At 43.6% G+C, this 17,685-nt stretch overlaps 1 protein-coding gene across 5 annotated transcripts in view; it reads left to right on the top strand.

Moving 5' to 3' along the window:
- PPP1R9A (protein phosphatase 1 regulatory subunit 9A) overlaps window positions 1–17,142 on the top strand; it is a 274,499-nt gene extending 257,357 nt beyond the window's left edge. For 2 of the 5 annotated variants that reach the window (XM_037046456.1, XM_037046455.1), the window contains 5 exons: window positions 5,232–5,430; window positions 7,436–7,555; window positions 8,450–8,473; window positions 9,505–9,687; window positions 11,021–17,142. In XM_037046456.1, the coding sequence (XP_036902351.1) occupies window positions 5,232–5,430; window positions 7,436–7,555; window positions 8,450–8,473; window positions 9,505–9,687; window positions 11,021–11,230 (736 nt within the window). In that variant the 3' untranslated portion in view covers window positions 11,231–17,142. The remainder of the gene's footprint in view (window positions 1–5,231; window positions 5,431–7,435; window positions 7,556–8,449; window positions 8,474–9,504; window positions 9,688–11,020) is intronic. The other 3 variants (XM_037046457.1, XM_037046458.1, XM_037046459.1) reach the window with 3 other exon arrangements.
- Window positions 17,143–17,685: the final 543 nt, after the last annotated feature.

The raw sequence follows: 17,685 nt of genomic DNA, 5'->3' as shown, positions 1-17,685 counted from the left end.
GCCTGAAACCTGGTAGACTTACATCCCTAACAAGTCGACACTTTCCATTCTTAAAAATCCTCAAAAAATCGAGTAAGTTAAAATGATAACTGCAATGACTCTAAAGATCCCAATACTCCTGTCAGTTTGGTTATTTTACATTTTACGTAGTTAAATCTAAAATTAGTTAAATATATTAAGTTAGAATCAATAGACAGATTTCTCTCTCAGAATCATAATAGTATAAATTTTCCTAAATCTTAAGCAATATGTTATTCCTAAACTTAACACTCCTGTTTCAAGGATATGGATTTTATTTTCATAATCATCTTGCTGTTGCGTTTTAAACCTTCTCAGTACAGGAAGGACTCGTTAAGGGAACAGTTTCTCCATCTCAAATGAGTGTAGGGGAGGTAAAAAAAAAATATTTTTCTGTCTCCCCTCTTAGGAAACCTGATTGGAGCCGTGTGAGTTAGGTTGACAGGAGACAGATTAACAAGGGAAAAGCCTATCAACATATTTAATACAATTTCTGTATGACACAGAAGCCTCCATGAGGAAATGAAGACCCAAAGAGGGGGTTGAGCCTGAGTATTTTTGTGGAGAGTGCAGAGTTGTGGGAGGCTGGGATGGGATGAAGGGTTTCAGCTAAGGAGAACTGGAAAGCTTAGCCGGTCTGGCGTATTCAGTGGTGCCGATTCCTGCTGGAATCTCTGGAGGTAAACACGCTCCTTTCCTCCCTGTAGGGGAGGGCAGCCCCTGCCTGTGGGGCTTACGACCTGCTTCAGAGAAGACAGGGCAAGTCCGAGAGTCCTTGCTATATATGCCATTTCTCAAATTACTCCAGGGTGCCGTATTGGGGGGCAGCTGTCCCGAACCTTGTCTTAAATTAAAGTTGAACACTCTGCAGTGACCGTCTCAGGTGGACTGTTGATATTGGCCAGAGATTGAGACCACAACTCCGGGTCTGGAAGCAGGATGTGTCCAGGAGGTTGCCAGAGCTGCAGATGGTTGTGGGCTTGTCACAGCTGTTCCCTGTAAGGGTCTCCAAGTCCCCTCCAGAAAGGACTGGCTTTGCAACTTTAGTCTCCATGGTAGATGTTAGAACCTTACAGATTTACCTCATCTGATGTGAGTAAATAAATGGAAGTCTGCAACCTGCCCTCTGGTTGCCTCTAACCTTCTTCAGTTAACCTCCTGTATTACCTGCTTGACTTCTATATTCTGTTTATGCTTTTTCTGTCAGGCAGGTCCTGAACTCCTAATTATATTTTCATGCCATCCAATAGATTCTGCATACTGTACCTTGTGTTCAAAGTTAAAATCAAACCCCTAAAAATCTCAGTGGAATGTTTCCCTGAGTCATTTAATTTTGGAGTGCTAGCCCCAGGGTAAACTGGTTTCAAGATGTCCATAAGTGAGTTAATGGTTCTGTAAAGTTGTAAAATATTCATAAACTATTTAAATGACAGCTAACAGTTACCCGCCCACCCCCTCCCCTTCCCCAAAGACATGTTAGCATCACAGAGACTTAATTTCAAGTCTTTCATTCTTTCTTCCAGTTCCTAACAATAAAATAATAAGAAATAGAGCTATGACTTGGGATTCTACTTTTCCAAAAATGATAGTGAGCCATTAGTGTATAAGTTAAACAAGAAAGTGAAGGAAGCACAGAACACATACCTATTTTAAGGTTCTAGAAATTATTTTCAGATGCATTAAGACTTTGTTTTCATCAATCTTGATTTTCTTAGGGGGGCTATTAAGAATATATAGAGAGCTTATGTACTTTACCCCATAACCTGCCCCCAGAGTAAAAAATGTGAAGAAGGGTGATAAGAAGGGAAGAAAAAGAAGAAAGGGAAGGAATAACTTTATGTTATTCTTGATACATTTCACCACAAAGTGGAACAGAGTGTGAGAGTGGTTAATAATAGAGTAACTTACCAGAACTCCTCTGCTCCTTTTGTAGATTCAGGAGTTCAATTTATCCGGAAGGAAATTGGCACATCTTTTAGAAGGCAAGCCTGGTAAACTGACAGGTCTATGATCTTAAAGTAATGGACAGTTTGCTTTTTTAAATGAATTATCTACTCTCGGTCCAAGCAAATGGGAGCATACCACTGGTCAGTTCTCTGTGGACACTGGCCAACACACAGAGGTTACATCAGTTCACAGAGTTTTAGAGGCAGGGATATGCATGTAAATGGGCGGGACAGGCTTGCTCTGTTTTCTCCAGGACTTTTCCTCCATGCCTCCCATCATCTCCTGTTATCTGGGAAGCCTCTGGTTATCACCTGAGGCTGGGCTCCAAGAACTCCTTCATTCCACTCCTGCTGCAGCCTCCAGGCCCGTCTTCAGTGCCAGGTGTCCAAGCCCACCTGGTACCATCAGTCTGGAATGTATTCCCCACAGCGGGAATTCTAGGAAAGTCTCGTGATGTGGTCTTCAGATTTTGTTTGAAATGTTGCCAGGCCAGTATTTGAACTACCAAAATTCCTTTTCAAATAAGTTATTAGAATCACAAAAATTAGACAGCGGTATTCTTATTTCCTGCCTATTGAAAAAAAAAGGTGGTGGTCATTGTAAAAGTATTGTTACAAAGGCACTTGAGGATAGGACAGCATGGTCATGCTGTTGTTAATAACAGCCTGTTCGTGAACTTGAATACAGTATCCATGTATTGAACTTGAACTTCAACTTGAACTTCAATACAGTATCCATGTATTGAAGCTCTACCAGGCCTCATTGAATTGTGGATGGAACTCCTACAGAACTTCCCATGTTACCTTGATTCATTGATTCAGAAATATATGACCAAAGGAGAAAAATAATCATCAGGTCCAGTTTACTTCAAATATGGCCAGTTATAAGAGTGTGAAACTACAGAGAAAATATTTTTATATTTCTGTACAGCTAGAGCTTTCTCAGCATTTTTATTGGCTCATGGGACCTGAGCTAAAAGGCAAACCTGGGGAGTTAACCCCAGAGGTGTGCAGTTACATTTTCAAGGAGTGGGGACAGGGAGAGGAGGAGGAGACTCATCTCTGCAGAGACATTCCCAAGGCCCTAGAGCTGGACGTCCTTGTTTACCCACTCCCAGGGCGTACATTACCTTCCCATGACTAAGAACCCAAGCTCCTTCCCAGGTTGAATTTGTACACATTGAAGAGGTAGATTTCTCTCCCTCTCAGAGGGGAGGGGGCCGGCAGCTGCCGTCTTTTATACAACCGTCCCAATTCATATTTCTTAGATCTCTCACCTACAGTGTAGGCTAAGTAACATCTGGTCCTCATTATGTCACCCTGGGGAGAGGAAATGACAATACAGGGAACCAATGCAACAATTTTCTGTAAGTAAATAATAACCTCTTCTGACCCAGAAGCCTCCTTTGCATGCAGGATGATGTCAGTAAATACAGATATTAAAACCTTTAAGAACTCAGATACGTGTTAAAGTAGATCCCAGGTCCACTCCTCCCTTCTTCTCCCTCAAATTCTAATTCGGTACGTCTGGGTGTCCAAGAATCTGCACTTGAACAGCCGTCCCGGTGAGTCCTACCAGGCCAGCCCGCCACCCGGGAGTGGGAAGCACCTCCCGCAGCAGGCCAGGCAGCCTCTGCTGGCGCACGTCCGCAGGTTCAGCTGTGGTGCTCTTCCTGTCCTTTTGATAGACAGTAAGTAGGTGGATTTAGGGGTATAGAACTTTAAGATGAAGTTGAAGGCTGACATATCTCTCTGGTTGGCCTTTCCCTGTTATCCTTGCAGACACCTGTGTGTGTGTGTGTGTGTGTGTGTGTGTGTGTCTGTGTTTTAAGAAATACAACATTTGCGTCATCAGATCTTCTGGGATCTTTAGTGTGACCAAAAATTTGTCTCTCTCAACCTGTCCTGTCAGTGTTCCACCAAAACTTCACTGACTTCTCCATTCTGTTCACTTACCATCTTTACAATCCCGTCCCTTTTGTGTGTCGCTTTCCAGTTTACAAGATGTTTTACACTGATTGTCCCATTTGATTCTCACAGTAATCTTTGGGAATAAACAGGTATTGTTAGGAGTTATACTGTTTATGTAAATGAACAATATGCAATATTTCAAAATATTGTAAATAAGATGTGGGCAGGCTGATACCCAGTATCCACGTCAGACATGAGTTGTTCAGCTAAGGCGCTGAGGTGCTTTTGAATGAAAGGGAGTCTCTCTGCGGTCACGGCACCAGCTGCTAACACATTGCAGGCATCGGACATATCGAGGGGGACCTCTTCCAACGTGTGCAGAAACTACTGCCCATTCCTGCCTCAGCTCTGAGAATTATTTTTTTCTAACTAAAACATAAATACTAACATGTAAGATATTAAGAAAAATATGTTTCCAAACTGTTCTCAAGTGCCTTTGAATGTTAAACAATAAGCACAGAACATTTTAGTTTTCAAAGCACTTTTGACATATTATTTCAGGTGTGAGAGAGACCTGAAGTACCCACCGGTTACAGATAAGAAATCAGAGACTGAGAGGCCACAAGGCTGTGTGTTCAGGAGAGGGCAGAGCCTGGACCTCTGAGTGGAGAGGACGGAGACTTCCAGGCTGGTACTCCTCCTACGAGAAGTCTCTAAGATGATGATGCAAAACCAACAAGAGGTGTCCTCTGCTTGAAGGATCTAAAGCCCTGAAATTTCCAAGTTATTTAAGTCTGTCATTTTCTAAGGTGTAGACTCTTGGGAACATAAGTTCAGAGGAGGCCAGGAAAGAAGGCTGGTGACGAGCTAAATGTCACTAGCAGTGAAGCGCTGACATGTGACCCAGACAAAGTGATGCTGTGACGACTAACCAGGTAGCAGGTCCTCAAAGACTGTGCGCCTCCCTGACTAATGCATCCGCATACACAGGGCGGGGCAAGTGAGGTTTACAGTTGTGAGTGCGTGAAACACCGAGTTGGTTCCTGTATTATTACTTATTAATTTTTGGATTACTTTCCATATGAATAGCTATAGACCTCCTTTCGCCCACCCCTGTATTTATTAGGCACATTTCATAAAAATTCTCCATGGCAATAGCAGTAGGAAAGTGTCTATCAGGACAAAATCCAAAAAAGATAGCAAGTAAGATAAGCACTCTAGTCCAGAGCGAAAGTTTTTACTCTTATCTGTTGTGTAGGGCAACTTCCCAAACTGTCCCTTCAACCACCGCTCAGAGTCCCTTCAGAGTCTCTCTGTCCTTTCTTTGTCTGACACCCCCATTCTTCTCCCGAACAGGGTCTTCCGAGGCAAGCTGGAGCACTGGAAACCCACGCCGTCCTCCGCAGCGCCCGCCTCCCCGCGCTCGCCTTGCATGCCTTTCTCGTGGTTTCATGAAAGCCGCAAAGGATCCTATTCCTTCGGGAACCAGCCTTCACCTACCAGTCCCCTCCAGCCTTCTCCTGAAACTCTAAATTCAGATAAAAAGGGGTCCAAGGTAGAAAACACATGGATTAAAAAAAGCAAACAGGAAAACCCCAATCTCTTCCTCCTCTTCAACCTTTGGAAAGCATTCTCAACTTGTGTGTGTGCTCTGGACCCGAAAAGCAATGTGATAACACTGCAATAAACGTTGCATGGAGTTTCCTGTGTGGGGGGAAAAAGAAAACCTCGTTTAACCATCACCTTCTTTAATACTGTTCTGTTCTAGATTGTGCATTAATCTTTGATTTGCCTGTCTCTTCACATATTGCTGTTTAATCTCAGTTTGACAGTTAAGGCATGCTGGGAAAGGTGCATTTGAATTACGGCACAGTGTGATAGAGCTGCTTACCAAGTATTCCATTTTAAATTACATTACAAAACTTATTTTGCTGTGCTCTTCAAGATTTACAGGAAAACAAGTAAATCGGGGGCTGAATTTGTGTTCAATACATCTAAATGAAACTCTTTAAAACAGACCAATGCTGACCTAGCGCCCTTACTCATTCCTTCTTTTAAATCAGACTTCCGTGTCGAACAGCTGTTGTAATTCCATCACAAAAGTTCTTTAACTTCAGCAGAATTAGAGATTACGTGCATGGATGCTACTTGTATTTAAATGCATGACGGCTGTTTCCAGCATGACACTGCAAACCTTATCTAACATTTTATTGAAACACGTACGGCTGCTAACTTCCACATGTTGTTTGGTCTCCTTTCCTCTGTGTTCACGTTCTCAAACAGAAACACGTGGTTAATGTTACTTGAATTGTACCCTTTTCTGGTGGTCAGCAGCTCACAGGGTTTTGATGGGCCTCGGGGTTGTGCTTCCACGCACGATACCAAATGGTAATGCACTGTGTTAAGTGCCCTCCTGCTTAGATGATCTGCCAGCCTAGTCCCGTGTGCTCTGATTTGATTTCCTCTTCTGAAGATTTAGCAAACCTTGGAGTTTGTTTGGTAGTGAGCTCTCCAGCCTCTGGCAAGGTATTTATTCTTGGCAACCCACTAAACCACATTTAAAAGGATATAATGGAAAACGAAGAGTCTAATTTCTAAAGAAACAAGATGGTGTTGTTCAAGTTCTTAGAGTCCCCGGGAAGCCAGTCAATCTAGAATTAGAAAAGCAGTTTGGACAGCAGTAGACAGCTTTGGCCTTGAAACATTTTCAGTATTGGACCTGATATCTGTCAGTGTTGTTTGAATAATTCTACCATTAGCTTACACTGGAGAGACTCCAGGTTTAGTTGAAAACATTTTCACAAATGCAGCTCCGTAGTCATTGTGTATTTACTTGACTTTGATACCCACTGAACATTCTAATGACATCCTGGGGGAGTTTTCTGTCTACGCCCCCACCGCCCCCACCGCCAGGTAGTTATTGGGAATGGATGTCTCTTCCAGGTTCGGCCTCTTTGGCACTCTGAGGGTGCGGGGGAGAGTTCCACTTGGGCACGTAACTGGTGTCGTGTCTGATTGTGGCCTCCCCCAGAACACGTCATCTTGAAGGTTATGTCCAGGAGAAAGCCTGCCATTCTTCACAGTATTTATCACAGCCAACAGCAAGCGCTCCTTCCCAGGGGGCACTCAACCTACCTTTTTACCAGGGGTTGCCATCTGCTCCTAATGACTTCAGCTCTCCGCACCATCTTGTATTTTTTTTACTCACACTGTTACTCATCACGATTAGGGTCAAAGAAGATAGGATCATTAATATTACTCCTCTGAGCACTTGCAGGGGATAATGAATGCTGTACCCTTGAAGAGAGGTTGAAGAATCATTACCCCAAAATGCCTTTCCTTTCCTTTCCTTTCATCTGATGGAGAAAGCGCTCGAAATTTCCTGTTCACCACAGAGGGTGCAGTGTTCTGAAACACTGCCCAATCAGAGGTCGTTAGCAAACCAGAAATGAATTTCTTCTAAGAGTACTTCAAAATAACCTTTTTAGAACTGGTAAACACACCTACCTTGAGTTCTTTCCTGGTGCTCATGTAACGCTGAGCTCCATTTATTTTTACAGAATTTTACCTTCAACGATGACTTCAGCCCCAGCAGTACCAGTTCAGCCGACCTGAGCGGCCTAGGAGCGGAACCCAAAGCCCCAGGGCTCTCTCAGTCCTTGGCACTGTCGTCAGACGAGGTATGCTCCCGGCACCTGTGGCAGGACTGCTCTCCCGGTCATACATGGGATAGTCCACGGGATGCCCATGGACCATCCTGGGGAAAACGTGCTGAGGCAGATTTTGCGTGTAGAGCCCAGGGCCACGGTTTCATACTTGATTGGGGATTGTCCTCTCCCTCTCTCTCTGTCTCCACGTGAAAGCAAAGTATTGTTTCCGAGCCCGTTGAAGCTGCCCAGGGACCTCCCTTAATACCACGAACCCCGGCCTTTCTGATTTAAATGGGATGACTCTCAGCAGAGGCGTGGGGCTGAGAGGCAGGGCACTGGAGAGAAAAACCAGGAAACAGCTCAGAAATCTCAGGGAGTTCACAGATTTGCCCTTCCCTTTCCCCCTCACCTTCCCCACCATTACCCTCACCCTAAAAGTAAGTGTCCCCTCTGACTTGGGTGTGGCCCCTGACTAAGAATCCCTACATTGGAAAGGGGAGAGGTACCATTCGATAAGGAAGGACAACTAGGTGAGAACCACTAATTTGGATAAATTAGCGTCAAAACAGCATTGCTAAGAAGTCTCAGGAAAGGAATGCACAGAAGCGAGGCAGGAAATTTCATTGGTTGACTCTGTGCCCCGAGAGTTCAGTAGAGGGAAGAAAGAACCAGTCCTGGGGTGGAAAGGAGGAGGCGAGGCACGTAACCAAAGATATTTGTTCCTAATATGTGTTTTCAGTTATTTCTTTCTAACACTTTTTTTTGTTTTATTTTATAAAACTTTTTTTTCCTCTTAAACTTTTCTGCCCACATTCTTCGGGCTTGGCATGACTTTAATTTTATTAAGACTTTGTATTGTGTATGTTGTGTCTCCTGTTTCTATAACACTTTTCTCTTTGATTCCTTTGTCGCTCCCTCACTCAGAGCCTGGATATGATAGATGACGAGGTGAGCTCTCAGTGGCCAGCCTGCGGTGGCTTTGGGGGGGGGTGGTTTGACTCTTTCCTATCTTTTGTGCGGATGGTTTGAAACTCACACAGTGCGAGAGCACGTGCCCCTGTAGTGGAGGAGTCCCTGTGTTCTGTAGTTTCATACTCTGCTCCTGTCTATATCTCGGTTTAAATGGTGTTTCTGACTCGAGAGGGTCTCCAGAGCCCGGTGACGTGTCCCCATCACCATTTCCCGACTGACTCAGTTCACTCTGTTTCGCCTCCTTTGCCTTCATCTCGGCTTACCCATCCCCTTTGCTGTGTTCTCTCCGCCAGTCACTGAGGTGACGTCTGTGTCTCCTCCCAGACCTGTCATTGCCTCATCTCCTCTCAGCGTAGAGGGTCTAGGAGCCAGCCTGCCCTTTGCACTATTAAAAATAATATTCTGCATTAGACAGATGCGTAGACTTGCAGGGCCTCAGTTTCCTCATTTAATGAAAGTAATTATCGATGCTACCTGCCTCACCTTCTGTACAGGTTTGCTCACTGCCCAGATGAAATAATTGCTGTGGAACTTCCCCCTAAAAGTGCCTGTGGGCTTAACGCTTCCCTCGTCCAAGTGAAAGATACTACACTATTGTTAAATATGTTTTTACATATCTCTAATGTCTTATTAGAGAAGAAATGTAGGGGGATGCATTGCATAGAGGGATTAATGAAAATTTTTTTCCTGTGTCTGGTCATCTTTCCAAAGTGCTTTAATGTAGAAGCTCACAACATTAGAGTGTATTTGTCAATATTAAACTTCCCACATTAAAAATGCTGCTTTATTTGGGGGCATTTTAAAATTTTCAATTATCTGAAAACATGTAGGTAGTAGTAGCTATGTATGTGCATTGCATACACAGCTGGAACCATTAGTTTATCGGTTTATGGAGGAAAAGTCAATGTGGCTCTGGGAGGCAAGAAATTCCTTTTAAGAGCATAGTGTACCGTGCTGAGCCGTTGCATTTGGTCCTTTAACAACACTGCGTAACATTCCTACCTCAGATCCTTGATGACGGACAGTCTCCCAAGCACAGTCAGTGTCAGAATCGGGCCGTGCAGGAGTGGAGTGTGCAGCAGGTTTCCCATTGGCTAATGAGCCTAAATCTGGAGCAGTATGTATCTGAATTCAGTGCCCAAAACATCACTGGAGAGCAACTTCTGCAGTTGGATGGAAATAAACTGAAGGTAAAGAATTATATGTCTGTGTTAGGTTACTGAGTATAATTTGTATTACTCAGAGCACCTAAAGTGTTTTCATTAGATACGAGCATTCTGTGTATGGGAGAGCATTCTGTAATTCTCATTGACGGTCAGCAGAAAGGACGGTGAATCATTTCTGAGTAGTCAATGAAGTTTTGGAAAGTCATCAGGGGTTCTGAAGAGTAGGTTGCTCTTCAGTAGGAGAGCCAGGGACTCATTCCATTGCTCCCGCCCAGGGACACATGGTCCATGGATTAACCCCACTCGCTTCCCTGTAGTAGGAGTTTTAATGATGGCCAGTGTGGACTCTTCCATCATGTAAGAGTTAAAACCCAAATCCATGAGTCTACCCTTCTTTATTCATTTCTCCTCCATCCCCTACACGTCCCAGCACACCACTCTGAAACCAGGGTGATGTTTTCCCCGGAATTTTCTTCCCCAAATACGTGTAGGTGTGTCTTCCCTCCCCCTCCATTGCACACTCATTTTCACCCGTCCAGTCCATCTCTTTGCAGAGCCTGAGGAGGCGGCTCCCATCCCTATGGGAAAAGGGCAAAAGGAGCTTACAGCCAGCTCTCCACCCCCACTCTCAGCCTCTCGCTGGGTGGATGGGCAGATGAGTATCTCTTGACAGTCTTGTAAAGGTTAGAGATCAATCAATATCCTGTGAATATCAAGGCCCCATTGACAAGGCTATCCCTGTTGGGGAGATGGATGCATCCCGCTGTGAATTCAGAAGGTTATGAACATTTAATGGATGCGTCTGGCTCTCCTTATTCAGAATTCCAAGCTCAAGGAGCACCCTCCTCATGATAATCAGGCGTCCTGTATAGGTGTGACAGGGAGAGCATGGCCAGCCACCCTGACATGAGCACTGTGGTCCTGCGGACACTTTGGTCCCCATTGTAATTGAATACATTGGCAGGAAGGAAGCCCTGTGGATCCTCCCTGCCCTTCTCAGAGCCTTCTGTGGCTGTGACGTTCACTCCTGTCTTTGACCTGTAATTGCCAACAGCCTACAGGGTGGAAAAGCAGAATGGTGCCCTTCTGTTCATTCATTTGCCCACTAATTACCTATGTGGAAAGCATTTACTTAATAAGGTTTAGGGAGTACTGTGCTAGGGACTCCAAAGGACGAAAGAACAAATAAAGAGTAGTCCCCCAGTTTGTGGATGTTCGGCAAGTGTAATCAGCTCTTGCTCAGTTTTGAATTATGCTGAAATTTGTTTCGGAGTTTGAACAGAGTGTGGTAGTGACCTCATCGTGAACAGAGGGGTTATTGGTTTTCAAATGCAGTTTGTTTATACTTCCTGCTTAGGCTCTTGGAATAACATCATCCCAGGACCGAGCAGTGGTCAAAAAAAAACTCAAGGAAATGAAGGTGTCTCTCGAGAAGGCTCGGAAAGCTCAAGAGAAAATGGAAAAGCAAAGAGAAAAGCTGAGGAGGAAGGAACAAGAGCAAATGCAGAGGAAGTACAGAAAGACAGAGAAGATGACAGCTGCGGCCGAGGGCGCTGGCCAGCAGTGACCCACACCGTCCAAGGAGGTGGGGGTGCGCCGAGGGAGTCTGCCTCCTCCCGCCCTGCTCTCCTCCGGAGGAATGAAGAAGAAACTGATGACAGGGGTAGTGTGCTGTGTAGGCAGGTCGGGGAACCTTGTGTTGAGTAACTGCATTTTCTGTGATAATGGAATACCCTTCATTTTAACCTACCGAAATAACCCGAGCAACCTTTAGTTCATTAACAAACCAAGGAGTTCGTTTGTGAGAGATGCAAATTAGGTATGATTCCCTCTTCTCTGACTTACCAGTATCTTGTGGTGTGTCGCGTGGGTGGGTGCGTCACTTGAGGGAAAAGCCAGCATGACAGTGCCCAGCAAGAGCATGGGTTGTTGCTGAGTGCCATGAATTTTTGGAATGGGGTCCAGACCCTGCACGTTGGTATCCACTGCGTGGCTGAGAGCACTGCTCTGTCACAGGATCGGGGCTGCAGGATCCAGTTCAATGTGTGGGCAAGGTTCCCCCCCATTCCTGTGTCTGGACAGTGAGACGACCCCACCATGGAAACCTGGGTGTTCTGCCACATGATCACCTACTATGGCAAATGGCAAGCAAACTGCCCTGCTTGCTGGGCATCTGAAAGGGAGAAAAGAATTACAGTTATTTGTGAAGCCCAGAAGGAAGCAGAAGCCTTAAGAATGTGGATGTGGGTATTACTTGGGATTCTAGGGGTAACATTTATCCTCTAGACTCAGTTGAACAAAGCAAAAATCAGACATTAAGGCAGCCATGGGATGCTGGGATCTGTCGTTTGCTTTGCACCTGCTGCGCTTCAGGATCTTAGCGGCCCTGGCACACTCCACACAAGTTCCTTCTCCCCAACAAATTGAACAGGAAATTGATTTTTAGGGAAACTGACATTTTCAGGTTTCCTCTCCTGGGGAACGTTCTGGCTAGTCTTCAGCCTAACTGTGACACAGTCAGGAACTCGTCACACATTTTCTCCTCGAAAGATTTCCCAAGTGGACTCAGTGTTTTAACAAATATACTTTTTAGAAAAATAGAAGGACCAGTTTGAGGAAATTTAGATTTGAGTAACATTCAACCAGAGAGGCAATTTCATGGAGTGCCCAGAATGTCCCTGTCAAGGAGAGCTGTCAGGTACATTCAGCGTTGCTCTCGGTGGTTTTTCGGAGCCGTTCCCTTCCATCCTTCAGAGATTTTCACTTTACAGTAACGTGTGTCCAAGGCGGCACACAGCGTCCAGTCTGGCAGCGGAGGCAGTTCGGCCTGCTTTACAGCCAGCGCCTAATTCAAGTGCCGGAGACTAGAGCGGAAGGAGGAAAAGAGAACTCATCTTGAAAAATTTCAAATTATGGATCTTATTTTTGGTTTTGCTGTTGTTTTTGCCTTTTATGTTTATATATTGGGTTGTCTTTGCTGCATTGGCTCTGAAAATGAGGTCATCCATTTTCCAAGGGACGAGTTCCAAAATGAGAGTTGAGGGCAGACAAATTCTTGGACAAATATTTCACTTCCTTTCCTACATGGAGAGTCTCCATTCATACCTTCCCCTGGAAATGTTATATACGTGGAGCTTGGGGGGGGGCCTTTGGGGGTTACAGGGAACAGGTAACGAAGGGCTCCCACCCACAGAGCTCCATCTCATGTTTGAGCGTTGTGACTTTATTCTCTGCTTGCCTGAATATTCGAAATCTGGAATTGGTTAAACCAGAACACTGTAATTGTTATTTCCCAGATGTATTATCTGCTAAACTTTCAGTGCTTTTGTCTTTAGGTGCAGGTCATTCATTCCTTCCTCAGCAACACTGGCCAAAGGTTGCACTGTGCTTTACAGTGAGCAACGTCACCACGCGTGTTTTGTCTGTCTGTCTTCATTTCGGGGGGTGATAATGAAACTGCCATACTGGATATTCTGTCACTGTTTCGGGACGTGTGGTGCTTTGCTATTTATTAATACCATGAGAAACAAGGAACCACTATTATGGACTACAACATCCAGCAAACCTTTTCTAATACTGAAAGACGAAATTAGTCAAAATCTGGTACTACTCATGCTTGCTCTTACAAATTTTGGCATTTTTACTTGTCTTTGAAAAAAAGTGACCTGGATCACACTGGAAGTTTCACTGTATTCATTTTTAAAATGGAAATAGAAGGATGATTATCTTAAGTTATGTTTACACTTTGGTAATATTTGAAAATGGATGTATATACTGGAAATGTCTGTAAGTCTCAGTCTCTGACTGTAATTTATGATCTGTTATATTGCATTTTCTTAAATGTCTTAGAATATTGTTCTTTGCAATTTATTTGTACACTTCCAATGTTTAAATTAATGACCAACCGACAATATTATTAATCAAATTCTTCTCCTTCAAATCACTTAGTTGGTGTTGTAACTATTTTGATTTTTTAAGTTAAATTATAGTAGTTTTCACCTTAATTTGTTATTTTTAACATTACTATTTAAAGCTGCTGAAATTATAAAAGGCACTTAATTTGCTTGTCCAACAAAAGATAAAATGTAAGCTGATCGATCAAAGGGCATGAAAACAGAGGGAAGGACCTCAGAACTTGTGAGCATTTTCTTTGCCCGCTATTCCTTTATCCACACCAGTGCATGCTGCCTCGTTGCGGTCCCAGTGTCTCACATAATTCCTGCTTCGAAGCTAGCGCATCTCGGGGCCCGTAAAACCTAGCACAGAACTGTTGCTTTGTGAACCTTAAAGATTTTGCCAGTTTTTTTTCTTTATCAAAATGAACAGAAAAAGAATACCTGGTTACTGTGAACTTTATTTTCCCTAAACGACAGTTCTGTATGACTGACAATAGCCAGGAGGGTTTGGGGGTACAGGTGATGCTTTGGGGGGGCAGGGAATGTGGCGTGAGGCCAAACTGTGGACCAAGAGCATTGTATCAGCTCAGCGAATGGCTTTAGCTTTATAACAACAGAATTGCTTCATTTAAGACTATCTCCCAGAAAGTAATTCACAGTTTCTGTCATAGTTTTCTCATTCTTTTTTATTTTCTTTGCCTGAATCAGAAGTTACTTTTAGACTAATAAGTTTATGACAGAAACATAATTTTGCCCATTCTAACAGATTGATGAAGTCCACCTCTAGTTTTATGATAATAAAGCTATTCTGTGCTCTGTTTCTTTAGCTAGGGTTGATGAACTTCCTACCCTCAATGTCACATAAGCATTTTTACCCCAAGAGCTAATGCCAGACTCAGCTTTTAAGAGGCGTGAAATGGGAACACCTACCTGGTGCTCCTTTGTTATTGTTGGAAGCAAAGTGGCAGGAGGATGAGCGAGAAACCAAATGAACCTTTGCGGCTGCCTATACTGCAGTTGTCTCCAGCCTGAAACCTTGAGATCTCCCAGGCCCAACCTACGCAAAAATAGTCACAGGTCGTTTGACCCACAATTAGCCTTTTTGGTTTTTGCTGGAGACAAAGAATTCTCACCTAGGTCATTTGTGTGATTGGATTAATATGTGCTTTAAAATTATATTTTAAAAGGTAAATGAAAATCTGCATTTCTATGGATATTCTGACTCATTCAGAAGTGTTACAGGTTGTAACAGACCAAGCCTCAAAAGAGAAAAACCCAGTGTTTAACAGTCGTTTTCAAGAAGACTGTTAAGGGAGGTGTCCTAACAATTCTAGAGAAGTCTCTACATGTTGAAGGTGTTAGAGCCTTCTTGCTACTTGGAGACCTTTAAGAATTACCAAGTCTCATTTGAGTAACTCCATACACTGCCCCAAGAGAGCTGTAGATGAAGGGCATTTCACTGTGGTAGACAGCAGTCACTAAGGTTCCTGTCCCTGAACTAATAATGCAAAGTCCTAGGTGCTTTCCGAATTTTTCAAATTTACTTTTAATCAAGGGCCTACCTGTACACTGTTCTTTAGAAGCTAAACCATTAAGGATGAGATCCAGAAATCCAATGTCCATATTTTTGACTAGAATTGTTTTCATTACAATGATGGGGCGGGCAGTAAATTTCTAAAGAAAAGCGTTGTAAGAAATAATGAATGTGGTTGCTGCAGTTCACTCCTGAAAAACCGCCACGTTCTGCAGGCAGATTGTAGTTATATTTGTCTTAGTTATTTAAAGTCTCAGGAAATTTAGTCTTGGTCCAAAACACTGGGAGAAAAAATAACAGCAGACAGCACACCGGTGGTGTTTGCATGGCTTAAAGTAGTAGTATGGAGTAGACGCAGCCCCAGTCACAGGGCAGAGACAAAGCCTACAGATCAGCTTCCGCCTGGAAAATGAAAGCAGCAGGGTCCACCTGATGGTGGACAGAGGATCCTTACGTGCCTGTGCGTGTGTGGGTACATTGAGGGCATGGTTGCTGCTTGAAGGCTCACATACCGAGCACAGCATGTGTCCTGCTTCCAAGCGTACAGAGCGGGCAAGGAAAGGAACGGGATGATTTCCAGTCCTTGGCCCAACCCCAGTGCCAACCCCCAAACTGCTAGGGATTTAAGAATGAATAAGAGGCAAGGGAAAAAAAGAACAAGAGGTAACGTCTCAGTAATGTGCATGCCACTTGTGTAGATATACAGACTACATATGTGTGAATATATCTTGTACCTTACGCACACATACTGCAATGCCATGGCATTTAAAAAATAGATATTGTCTTTGGAACTTGGTATCGTCAGTTAGGACACCCAGCAGTAATCACAGCCTTATTGCCACTTTTTGTGTTGTATATACATCGAATGGCTCATAAGATTTTAAGAGATTTTTTTAATGTATTTCTTCTACTAAATGCACTTATCCTTCTACATGTCTATATATTTTGGTAAAATTGATTTATTAGAAACTTGGTATTTTAGTAAGATAAAACTTCCTGAAGTGTTTGGTTAATGCTTTGATGTCAAGATTGCACATTGCTGAGTTGAAACTCAGAAGTTTATGCAGCTTTGGGCATTTTCAACTGCAGACTGCAGTTTCCTTGGCTAAAAATTGCACTGTGTGTTCTTGTGCATTCGCTCCTGCTCTACCAGGACATTTCCGGTAGCTGTGATGCCTAAGTCACTAACTACTGGCTCTCTGACGGCGGTGTTGCCGTCACGTGACATTTGGCTTCCTTTTGCCGAGCAATGGCCTGGTTAGGTCATTGCCAAATGGATGTCAGTGTGAGTGTGTTGTTGGAAGGTGTATACTCCTCGTTCTCTCAGCTATTTTATTAACACCCCTGGGCTTTCTGGTAGGGATTTAAGCTTTCACGTATGAAAGAACAATTGGCCAAAGATAATTAAATTACCTTAAAAAGTGGGAATTCAGAGGCACTCTGGCGAGGTAACACGTCCCAATAACATAAGACTTAGTTAGTGCTTAGCGAAATCCCTTAAATACTTTTGTATATGTTTTCCTGGATATTATTTATGGTCATCACTACTGCTTTTGTATTTTTTAATGGAGTTACAATGAAACCACAAGTATGCGTGCTGCATATGATGGACAAACTAAGCAGCTGAAAAACAAGGAGGAGAGAGAATGAATTCTGTAAGAAGCCGATTGATTTTATTCTTTCTTTATATAAAGGCAAAAAGTTGTTTGGAAGTAATTTTAAGTCCACGAGATGTGGACCGCATGTTCTCTGACACTTATGATTTGTGCTCTTCGGTGTCTGATCATTTGCATGGAAGAGACAATAGTGCCACGTCTGAATTGTTCTCCTGTGCTTGGTTGATATGTATTTCTCTAGATCATTCTGTTTCAAATGGCATTTCTTACTCTTTGGTTTTCAGAAGCATTCGAAGCAAACTATCCTTTGTTTTCTGACCAATCTCAAACCCCCGTGTGATTAAATCCCATTTGTCAGTGTAAATAAAGTTCTCGCCAATGAGTGTTGTTGTTGTTAGACGGCGAATGCAATAAAAAGAGAAACCCTGCAGTCTGTCGCCACCATTTCTGTCCCTCTCCCGGTGCACCTTCCACCAGCCTTGACTGGGTAAACCTGCACCAGCTGTCAAAGTACATCTCTCCATCAGGAGCAAAGTGCATGTTTTCCATGGAAATGAAACTAAAGATAAGTTTTAGCCCTGGTATAGTGTAAATTGGCAGCAAGAATTACATTGAAAGCCCAATTATGGAACTGGGCATGAAGGTAAAAGATCAGAGCTTTCCTAGAAGCTCCCTCCCTCACCTGTCTTTCTGTTTCCACCGTGGTTTCGCCATCACAGGTTCCGACACCTGTCGGTCAGGAGAAGGTCGGTAACAATTCCTCAAGCAGCCGACCTCACACAGTCCCACAGTGTGGTTGGTGGGGCAAGCTAAGAATCGGGCCATCCCAGACAACGGGGTTGCTTTCAACAATTTTGTTTCCAAAGCTTTAAGTGGTGAGAAGACTCAAATATATCAAATGAGGGGTGTTATTTTCTCTCCTTCACACATACACACGTGCACGCACCCCATAATATATCTGTGACTAAACCTTTGG

This window comes from Sturnira hondurensis, unplaced genomic scaffold, assembly GCF_014824575.4.
Source record: "Sturnira hondurensis isolate 20B ecotype Veracruz unplaced genomic scaffold, ASM1482457v3 Scaffold0005252, whole genome shotgun sequence".
In the NCBI taxonomy this organism is placed as follows: Eukaryota; Metazoa; Chordata; class Mammalia; order Chiroptera; family Phyllostomidae; genus Sturnira; species Sturnira hondurensis.
This window is presented reverse-complemented; position numbering and strand designations above follow the sequence as displayed.